This window comes from Silene latifolia, chromosome 5, assembly GCF_048544455.1.
Source record: "Silene latifolia isolate original U9 population chromosome 5, ASM4854445v1, whole genome shotgun sequence".
NCBI lineage: Eukaryota > Viridiplantae > Streptophyta > Magnoliopsida > Caryophyllales > Caryophyllaceae > Silene > Silene latifolia.
In genome coordinates, this window is record NC_133530.1 from 56,219,055 (window position 1) to 56,230,312 (window position 11,258).

At 40.2% G+C, this 11,258-nt stretch overlaps 1 protein-coding gene across 1 annotated transcript; it reads left to right on the forward strand.

Annotated features, from left to right (window-relative positions):
- The first annotated feature begins 647 nt into the window (after positions 1–647).
- Positions 648–5,137, forward strand: LOC141655393 (uncharacterized). Its single transcript, XM_074462476.1, has 5 exons — positions 648–1,751; positions 2,044–2,562; positions 2,698–2,937; positions 3,347–4,273; positions 4,679–5,137. The coding sequence occupies exons 1-5, from the start codon at positions 648–650 to the stop codon at positions 5,135–5,137; spliced, it is 3,249 nt and encodes a 1,082-aa protein (XP_074318577.1).
- The last annotated feature ends 6,121 nt before the right edge of the window (positions 5,138–11,258 follow it).

An 11,258-nucleotide genomic window follows, 5' to 3' on the forward strand; every position in this document is an offset into this window, starting at 1 on the left:
GCGCATATTTTTCAAAGACTAGCTAAAAGGAGACCGGCATCTTTTCTGAGAGGAGCGATTCCCTACCCAACATTTAGCATTGTTATTTACTATTTTACCCTTGCTTAACCTAATGATGTTCTATTATATATACCCCATTTGTAATAATCAAACAATCAAGCTTTCATTAGATTAATTCAATCCTTCTTTAGATTAGGTTAGGCTTTCATTAGGAGTAGATTAGAATAGATTACTCTTCAATCTTTCCACAAATCACACATTAATCTTTCCTTTAATTATTGTTCAAGTTTATTATTGAGTAATTCAAGTTTATTATTGGGTAATTAGAAGATCATTTGGGTTTATTGGGAGATTGACAACCTTCCATCAATCATCAAGTACTTCTATTATTCTTTTCATTATTATTTTGGAATCTCCATAGGTATAATTCTCTTAATCCTTGTTTTAATTATTGTTAATCTTTCTTACTTGTCATCATGTTAGACTAATGAGAGAAAGCTCTAACTTCTCTCTAGGGTTTGCTCCTTTTTCGCGATTTCTTCCTGCAAATGGCAAGGAAAAAAATCACTAAAATCCAGAGTAAACCTGAGAAATCAAACGCAAAAACCTGACTTTCTTTCACTAATTGTGCTGATCTCAACTTAGATATGGATTCTCAATCTCATTCTGAAAGTTTAGCAATTAGTAGTAGCAATTGTGTTCCTTCTACGGAGGGCCCTTCTTCTGCTGATGCTCGAACTACTAAAACGGTTGGGGAAGTTGTAGGGATTCCGGTTCTCAACTTCGATCCTATTGTGGAGGATCTTCCGTATGTGTCAGAGAATGAATCAGAAGTGTCAGAGATGCAGGCTCAAGAACCTGAAGATGATGAGGGTTGGACTAAGGTTTCTGGTAAGTCTCGGTTCCCTTCTTCATCTCCTAAAGCTGCTTCTTCTTCTGATATGATGCAATTGACTATGGATGATGTGCAATCTGAAATTAATTACTGGTCAACGGCGGTGGTCTGTTATGTCCTGGGAGGAAATCCACCTTGGGAATTATTGTCGGGATTTGTTAATCGTCTCTGGGGTAAGTACAAATATGATAAAGTGTCGTTTCTTCCAAATGGTGCATTCTTAGTTCACTTTCCTACTCTAGAATGCAAAAACCTTGTTCTTCAGCAAGGCTTCCCCATGTTTAACAATAAACCCCTTGTTGTTAAATCATGGACGGAGGATTGCAGTTTGACAAAAGAAAGAGTGAAATATGTTCCCATTTGGATTCGTCTGTGTGGACTCCCTCTTAAATTCTGGGGTGCATCTAGTTTGGAGAAACTTTCTTCCTTGGTTGGCAAATTTATGAGGTGTGATACTGCTACTATGGAAAAAACCAGACTAGGGTATGCTCGTCTTATGGTTGAAGTAGAGGTGGGTCAACAATTCCTAGACAGTCTGTACTTTAAGGATGAGAAAGACTGTGAGACCAGTGTGGCAATTGAATATGAATGGAGACCTGATGTATGCTCTTTATGTAAAGGTATTGGGCATGTATCTGACATCTGTAAAAAGCCAACTGTGTCTCAACCTACTGTCACTCAGAGAAAAGTTTGGAGACCAGTAGTTAGGACACAACCTAAAGAGCTTAACCCTGTCAGAGTGCCTTCTACTGCAGTTGCTTCTTCTTCTGTTGCACCTGCAGTTACTAGTCCTTTGAGGGAGTCTCCTAGAGTTGCTGCAACTATTGCCTCTCCAGTTACTATTGTCACCTCTCTGGTAAGGCAGGAGCATCATGGGATAACTACCGGGGATGTACCTAACTCGCCAACCTATCTTTCAAGTATTGAGTCCTAAACACATGGAAGGGGGTCAGGATAATCCACCAGGTAATATTAATAATGGATAATATTGGTTGCTGGAATGTGAGGGGTATGAATAAAGTAGCTAAACAGTTGGAAATAAAGAGATTTCTTTATCAAAATAATGTAGAATTTATGGTTTAGTTGAAACTAAAATAAAAGTGCAAGATTGTTCTGGTGTTCTAGCTACTTTTGGGCATTCTTGGAAGGGTGTGAGTAATATACAGCATCATCCTGGTGGTCGTGTGTGGTTGGTCTGGTTGGATCAGTTCTTTAATGTTCAAGTGTTTGGTATGTCTGATCAGCACATTACGCTTTATTCACATCGAAATTGCTTCTGGACAACCTTTCTCTTTACTGTTGTTTATGGGTCTAATGATGAGGATGATAGATTATCTCTTTGGGCTGATCTTAAGAGGATTAAGGATGTGTACTCTGGTCCTTGGGCTATATGTGGGGATTTTAATAATCTGTTGGATGTGAATGAGAGAATTGGTAGACCTGTTCTTTGGAGTGACATTGAAGATTTTAGGGATTGTGTTTTTTATTGTGAAGTTATGGATGTTAAAGCCCAAGGTTCTTTCTTTACCTGGAACAACAAACATGAGCCTACTACCAGAGTGTTCTCTAGACTGGATAGATTTATGGTTAATTCTGACTGGTTGAATATCTACCCAGATTGTTATGCTTACTTTCTCCCTGAGGGGTTATTTGATCATAACCCCTGTGTTTGCTATAGAAGAGTGACCAGACAGAGGAGGCCACAATTCAGATATCTTAACATGTGGGGACTGGACTCTCACTTCAAGGATATTGTTAAGCATCATTGGGGTATTAAAGTTTCAGGGTCCTGGATGTTTTAGGTGATTACTAAGCAGCAAAAATTAAAGGGTCCTTCGAAACAGCTTAATAGGAACAGATTTTCTGATGTTGAGAAGGCTGTTGAGATTGCTAGATTAAGACTTATTGATCTCCAAACTGCTATGCATAGATATCCTACCAACTTGATTACTCTTGAGGCTGAGTCTATAGCATCTAATGAATTTAGGCATCTTACTAAAGCCCATTTTAGCTACTTAAGTCGGAAGGCTAAAGTTGCGTGGGTGTGTGAGGGGTATGAAAATACAAGATATTTTCATAATCAAATCAAGGCTAGACAGATGCAGAATAAAATTTTATAAATTAATGATAAAGATGGGAAGTGTCATAGGGATCCCTAGGGTATTGAACAAGCTTTCCTGGATTACTACTATAACTTACTGGGGGTCAATGCTCCTACTACTCCTGTTCATTTCCCTACTGTGAGGTATGGTAAACTGATTAATGCTCATCATACTAGCATCCTGCTGAAACCTATCAGTCCTGAAGAGGTTAAAGCTTGTATTTTTTCAATTCCTTCTACAAAAGCCCCGGGTCCTGATGGGTTCACCAGTCAGTTTTATAGAGACTCATGGGATATAATTGGGAGAGACATCACTGGTGCTGTGTTGTATTTTTTTTGCATCTGGACAGCTTCTTAGACAGGTCAACATTACTACTCTCACTCTTATTCCCAAAGTGAAGAATCTTGTTAGTGTGCTAGAATACAGGCCCATAGCTTGTTGTAATATCATTTACAAATGCATTACTAAAATCTTTTGCTCCAGACTTTCTGAGGTTCTTCCTGATATTGTTAGTTGCAGTCAGGGGAGTTTTGTTAAGGGCAGGAACATTGTGGACAATGTGTTGATTTGTCAGGATTTAGTAAGACTTTACAATAGGAAAACAGCCTCCCCTAGATGCCTTATTAAGATTGATCTTAGGAAAGCTTATGATACTGTTGAATGGGAATTTATTCATCAAATATTAAATGCCCTTAAATTCCCTACTCGTTTTATCAATCTTATTATGGTTTGTGTTTCCTCTCCCTCTTATTCTCTACATGTGAATGGAAGTACTTTTGGTTATTTTCAAGGTAAGAGGGGTTTGAGACAAGGGGATCCACTTTCTCCTCTTTTGTTCACTCTAGCTATGGAATATCTTTCTAGGATTCTTCATGTGGTTTCCCTACAAGATACCTTCAGATTCCATCCCATGTGTGGACACATCAAGCTTAATCACCTCCTTTTTGCTGATGACCTTTTAATGTTCTGTAAAGGGAATGCAGCCTCTATTATGTGGTTGTTGAGATACTTCTCTACTTTCTCAGCTGCATCTGGTTTATGCCTCAACAGAGACAAGTCTGATATTTATTTTAATGGGGTTCTTGGTGATATTATTGAGGATATTGTGAAGATTTCTGGTTTTAGAATTGGCAAGCTTCTCTTCAATTACCTTGGTGTCCCTATTTCTACTAAGAAAATTTCTGAGTTTGATAGTCAGAAGCTTATTGAAAGAATTGTGGCTAGAATTAGAGCTTTGGGTGCTAGGCATTTATCCTATTCTAGATGTCTCATTCTGGTTAGATCAGTTTTATCTACCTTACATTCATATTGGGCATCTCTCTTTCTTTTACCTACTGGGATTATGAAGAAGGTTGACTCCATTTGTAGGAATTTCCTTTAGGGTGGTAAGGATTCTTATCTCAAAGCTTATAATGTTAGTTGGGACAAATGTTGTACCCCTAAGGAAGAGGATGGTCTGGGACTGACTAATATTCAGCTTTGGAATAGAGCCCTCCTGGCTAAATACACTGCCTGGTTGGCCACTAAAAAGGACCACCTTTGGGTCAAGTGGGTCAATCATGTGTATACGAAAGGCACTGATTGGCATGATTACACTCCTCCCCTTGATTGCAGTTGGTCTTGGAAGAAAATTTTCCATGTGAAAGATAAGTTTAAGCAAGGTTATGTGGGTAATTTATAGTTGAATTCTGATAAACCTTACACTGCTGATGCTGGGTATAACTGGATCAGATATAAAACTGGTAAAGTTCCTTGGAGATTTGTGTGTTGGAACTCTCTGAATGTGCCAAAAACTTCATTTATTTTTTGGGCTGCTCAACAGAATAGACTCCTAACTCTGGATAGAGTTCTTAAAATGGGAATGGGGCATGATTCTACTTGTTTCATTTGTGGTTTAGAACCTGAAACTCATCCTCATTTATTTTACAAGTGTGTTTACAGCACACAATGCATTCTCCTCCTGCAAGACAAACTGAATATTTACTTCAATATGGATGAAATGGTATGCTGGTTCTCCAAAAATCGTGCTGCAAGTCCTCTTCAGAAACTAATTACTGGTGCGTGTTATGTGGGTGTTACTTATGCTATAAGGACTGTCAGGAATCAGGCACGTCTTCTTCATCAGGTAACTGTCCCATAGAGATTGATCTATCAAGTTTGCTCTGAGGTTTTAACGAGATGGAAGCATAGAAATGTGAAGCCACTGAAGCATGATGACCAGATTTGGATAGATAGTATCTCAATTTATTCATGATGCTGTTTTTAGTTTTGCTTCCTATTTGATTGTATTCTTTCATAACTCTTGTGATACCCTATTTTTTGATTAATATATACTTACCCTTCACAAAAAAAAAAAAAATATGATTGACAACCTTGTTAGCATGTTAAACTTGATAATGAGTGAGTAGTCTCTTAGCTAGGATTAATGGGTAATTAGGGAAACGAACATGGGGATTGATTCAAGCTTAATCTAATATGTTCACATAATTAAATTTGCTTGCTTGTTGTGATGTCAACCTATGCACATGTTATGTTTGATGAAATGCTAAGCCTATGAATCCTTGCATTTATAACCATCTCTTATCTACTCAACTAGACTTGTAAGATATAAACCAACTCGAGTCTTGTTAGACCATGCATAGAAGTGATTAGGAGGAAATTAAGTCGACTTGTAGGTGTTGTACAATCTAATCAATTCGGCTCCGGGACCCAACTCTTCCTAAGAACCGTAAGACATAAACCAACTCGGTTCCTTTACAACATTAATTGCTTACAACTTTGTGAACATGTTTGTATGGTTAACTCCCATGAATCCCCCATGAACCCATGATATCCTAGCACCTTTAATTACTTGTTTACACCCTTATTTGCTTTATTGCTTGTTTTACTTTATCGCTTGCATTAGTTTAGACACAACTACAAACCCAAACAAATTGTGACACTAGCATAAATTGAGATAGATAGACTTAGAACCCAAAGCACACCGTCCCATGGATCGACCTCGACTTACCACTAACTATTTGTTTGTTGAGTATTATAAATGTGTTTGATTGGGAGACCCGACGACATCACCCATCAGTTCATGAGGTAGAAAAGGAGAAAGAGAAGCATCTGACCGAGGGAGAGGAAGAAGCCGGGTTTCGAGTTGTTCATCCTTCGAAGAAACCGAAGGCTTCTCCTGCCGTCGAGATGGTGGTTGACAAGAATGGCAAAGCAAGACCACGAGAGAGTCCGTTGGTGATTAGGTCTGAAGTGGCGCAAGAGCGTCCGGCTCGAGGTCGGGACAAGAAATTTGACAAAAATGACAAAGGCAAAGGGAAAATGGAAGAGTAGCCTAAGTCTTTATTATTATTATTTATTATTATTATTATTGTAAGAAGAAGTTGGGGTTTTTAGAATCCTAGCCCTTTTTTTAGCATTTTTTTTATTATGTAACGTACTATTATTAAAAGAAATGAAATAAAAGAGGTTGGTTGGTTATGAAACCGTCGTGATTTTCTTTTTATTATTCTTGTCGAATTTCAAATGCAATTGCAAATGTCCTTCTATTTACATTTAAAATAATTAAATGGGTTGTATCCCGTGAAGGATTGCCTACGTATTCATTTAGAAAATGAAATCAAACCCTTGCGCATAGTTCGAGTAAATGTAAAAGAATAATTGTTCTAAGCAAGAGCTTGTAATGAACTTAGAAAATAAGCATGAGCTTTTACTTACTCCTAAAATGCAACTTAGTTTGTTTGATGATATGAGGGTGACAAATTGTCAAAATGCAAGAGCAAGATGACATTAGCTTAATTCAGCTTGGCCAGGGGCCGTTTATTTCGTGCCGCAAGAGCGACACATGAGGTTACGCGAGGCGCGTTTTTTTTTTTTGCTCCTATTCTAGGCATAGTAACGTTTCAGTTGGTCAAGGTTTGTCGGGTTGGCAAATTCGTTCCCATCTAGGTCTATGATTATAACCGCACCCCCTGGAAGTATGAACTTGACTAGAAATGGCCCGGCCCAACTGGGTTTGAATTTTCCTCGTGGATCGACAGGTAAAAGAGCTCTAATTGATTTGAGGATCAAGTCTCCTTCTTTTATATTCCTTGGCTTAACCCTTTTGTTTAAGGCTCGTTTGATACGTGCTTGGTATGTTTTCACATTATGTAATGCACGTAATCTTCGTTCATCCAGGAGGATAAGTTCTTCATATCTATCCCTCTTCCACTCGGCTTCTGGGATGTGACTTTCGAGTAAAATACGCAAGGATGATATTTCTAGCTCGACTGGTTGTACAGCTTCCATGCCGTAGGTCAAATAGAAAGGGGTGGCCCCAGTGGGCATCCTAACAGATGTACGGTATCCCCATAAAGCAAAGGGTATCTTGCTTGGCCAATCTCTATTGTTATCGATCATTTTCTTGAGAATCGTGACAACGTTCTTGTTTTCTGCCTCTACCGCGCCATTGGTTTGTGGTCTATATGGCAAGGAGTGGTGATGCTTGATTTTGTACTTGGCTAGCAATTGTTCAGTCTCAGCTTGGAAATGTGACCCATTGTCATTGATGATCTCATGTGGGCAACCATATCGACAGATAATGTTGGTTTGTATGAACTTTGCCACGTTCTTGGCTGTAAGACTGGTGTAGGAAGCCGCTTCTACCCACTTGGTGAAATAATCGATTGCTACTAGGATGAAACAGTGACCTCCTATTCCGGCTGGAGTGATCTTGCCTATGATGTCAATTCCCCAAGCAGAAAATGGCCAGGGAGATGTCATGGTGTAAAGCAATGAAGGAGGGACATGTTGAACATTCCCGAAGATTTGGCAATTATGGCAATGTCTTACATATTTGACGCAATCGGATTCCATCATGATCCAATAATACCCCAAACGTGTGATTTTCTTTGCCATCATGGGTCCACTCATTTAAGGGCCACATTCTCCATCATGGACTTCTTCCATCACTTTCCGTGCCTGTGAATGATCAAGACAGCGTAGGATTACACCAAGAGGTATTCTTTTGTATAATTCTCCTTGCATGAGAACGTATTGGGAAGCTAGTAGGCGGATAGCACGTTGTCCCCTTTTGTCCATTTCTGGTGGATAGGTGCCATTGAGTTTGAAGTTTAGGATCGCTTGGAACCAAGGTTCCTCTGTGATTTCCTCTTCATTGGTGATTTGGTGCACATAAGCTGGCTCTGATCGTCGTTCGATGCATAAAGGCATTTCTACCATGCTGTCCGACATGTTAATCAAAGATGCAAGTTTTGTAAGAGCATCTGCAAATTGATTTTCTTCTCGAGGTAGATGTAGGTAGGTCACTTGATCGAAGAATTGGGCAACTTGGTCTATTCTGGCTTGATAAGGTGCTAAGCTTTCGCTTCGGATTTTCCAAGATCCCGTAATTTGGTTGATGATCAAAGATGAATCCCCATGTACTCGAAGAATCTTGATGCCTAAACTAACTGCCGCTTGCAATTCAATGAGACAAGCTTCGTATTCTGCGGCGTTATTTGTCACCTCGAAGTCGAGTTTGACAGAGATTGGTGTATGCTCGCCTTCAGGAGAAATGAGCAACACTCCTATTCCAAATCCTCTTAAGTTCGATGCTCTATCAAAATAGAGGTCCCAGGAGTCTACATCCATTTGGAGTATATCCTCATCCGGAAACGACCAGGTGTCTATCGTTTGTGTATCATTAATGGGATTTTCTGCGAAGAATTCGGCAACGGCGCGCCCCTTTATAACTTTCAAAGGTACATACTTGAGATCGGACTCTGAGAGCATCAAAGTCCATCTTGCTAAACGTCCATTGAGAACGGGTTTCTCGAAGAGGTATTTGACAGGATCCATTTTAGAGTATATTTTGACGGAGTAGCTAAGCATGTAATGGCGTAAATTCTTCGTTGCCCACACAAGAGCGAGGCATGTCTTCTTGAGTGGCGTGTATTTGCACTCGTACTCCAAGAATTTCTTACTAAAGTAGTAGATAGCTCCTTCTTCTTTTCCTACGGTTTGAGCTAGCACGGCGCCCATGGCCGTTTCAGTTATTGTGAGATATAAACCAAGAGGTTGATCTCGTTGAGGTGGCATGAGCACTGGTGGTTTGGCTAGTATTTCCTTGATTCGGTCGAAAGCCTTTTAACAGTCATCATCCCACATGGTGTGATGTGTTTTCTTTAACTTCTTGAAGATAGGTTCGCAGATCATGGTGAGTTTCGATATGAATCGACTTATGTACTGCATCTTGCCTAGGAATCCTCTAACTTCTTTCTATGTTTGAGGTTGCGGTATTTCGATTAGAGCTTTGATTTTGGAAGGGTCTATTCTATACCTCGTTGGATAACAACATATCCCAGGAGTTTGCCTTATGTTACTCCGAATCCGCATTTCTGAGGATTGAGCCTCATGTTGTACTTCCGTAGCCTTGAGAAGAACTTGCGAAGGTTCGCGATGTGCCCCTCTCTTTCCTTGGACTTGACAAGCATGTCATCTACGTATGCCTCAACTTCTTTATGCATCATGTCATGTAAGAGCGTAGTTGCGGTGCGTTGGTATGTAGCTCCGGTGTTGATTAACCCGAACGGCATAACCGTGTAGCAATAGGTTCCCATTGAGTGACAAAGGCGGTCTTATGCATATCTTCTATGGCCATCTTGATCTGGTTATATCCTACGTATCCATCCATGAAGGGTAGTAACGCGTGATCTGCCGTATTATCCACCAATATGTCGATATGTGGTAGAGGAAAGTCATCCTTAGGACTTGCTTTGTTTAAGTCTCTAACACAAACACGGATTCTCCCATCCTTTTTGGGTACGGGTACTATGTTAGCTACCCAGTCTGAGTACTCGGAAACTTTGATGAACCCGGCTTTGAATTGTTTATCGACTTCTTGTTTGATCTTGAGAGCCCATTCTGTCCTCATTCGACGAAGCTTCTGTTTCACGGGTTTGAAACCTGGTTTGATTGGGATTCTATGCTCTGCGATGTCCCTGTCGATTCCTGGCATATCTTTGTAGGACCAAGCAAAAACGTCTTTGAACTCGTGCAAGAGGTCTATGAAATTGGCCCTTTCAGTAGGGCTCAAGGTCGTCCCTATCCTAAGTTCTTGGGGTTCTAGTTCATTTCCTATGTTGATGGGTTCAGTATTTTCTATCACTGGTCCCCCTTCCCTCTCTTGTAGTATTTCTTTAGCTATGTAGGGAGGTATTTCGATTGAGTCTGGGTTAGGGCCATCCTCATTATCATCGTAAACTGAATTGCATTCAAGATAACACGAAGAGTAAGCAGAACCTGATTTATTCATATTAAAATTTGAGAAAAGTTAAAACAAAGAAGCCATCTGATCCATAGTCAGTGGCGGTAAAGGGACAGCCGTTGGGACATTTCCCGAACTACTGCTACTACTTGACACTAAGCTAGGAGAAACAAGGGGAGTGGGAATGACGACAGGAGGAGACTCTATAAGAACTTCTCTAGACTCCGACTCCGACTCTGACTCCGACTCTGACTCGAATTCATCGTCTTCTGGTTATCCTTTGAACATCTCTCCTTCTCCAGTGGTGAGCTTGAAGAGTCTTCCTTTATTGTTTGTCCACTTGATCGATTTTCTCCATCCTTTTTGCTGATTGGTGTTAGTTTCTGTGATTAATGCGGTAGGGTTGAAGTGATCGTCTTGAAGTATCATGGTAATGATCTTATCCTGTGCGGCTCTAACAAATCGATCTTCTCCAAATAGTAGACTCACAGCTTGTTCGTCTAAGCAAGGTGCTTGATGAGTCTTGACGGTAGGAACCGTTTATGGAGGAATGAAGTAGCAATCGTGAAAGATCTCGATTCCGGCTAGCTTCCTTTCGAGATAGTCCCAAGGCTCAGAAAATCCGTGAAAGATATCTTGACTTCCTTCCCTAATGAAGTATCCATTTAGGGTAGGGAGGCAGGGTCACATTTGGATTCTCACGTTCTTACGGTTTTGAACTTGAGCGAGCATCTCGAGAACTTCCTCTTTAGTGGGTTTGTATCCTAGTCCAAGGGGTATTCTCTGTGAGTTACCCTCTTTGTAGGGTGCAAAGGTGTTTCTTCGGATAGGATTCAAAGGCATTCCCGGGAAGTATCCCTGGGATTTGAGTATGTGGTTGACCACTAAATTAGAGTAGGGATTGAAGTACAAAGGTGCCAACTCGCTTTCTATGACGCATATGCTATGGAAGCCCCCAAGTTCATGTACTGGATCCGCAAGGACTTGATTACTTGACTTCTTTTCGATTATT

Excerpts from the sequence above, each read along its gene's own strand:
- LOC141655393 (XM_074462476.1), top strand. The coding sequence starts at position 648 with ATGGATTCTCAATCTCATTCTGAAAGTTTAGCAATTAGTAGTAGCAAT. Across the intron at positions 1,752-2,043 it reads TTACTATTGTCACCTCTCTG|GGTGTGAGTAATATACAGCA; the intron begins GTAAGGCAGGAG and ends CATTCTTGGAAG. Across the intron at positions 2,938-3,346 it reads GGAAGGCTAAAGTTGCGTGG|CTTCTTAGACAGGTCAACAT; the intron begins GTGTGTGAGGGG and ends GCATCTGGACAG.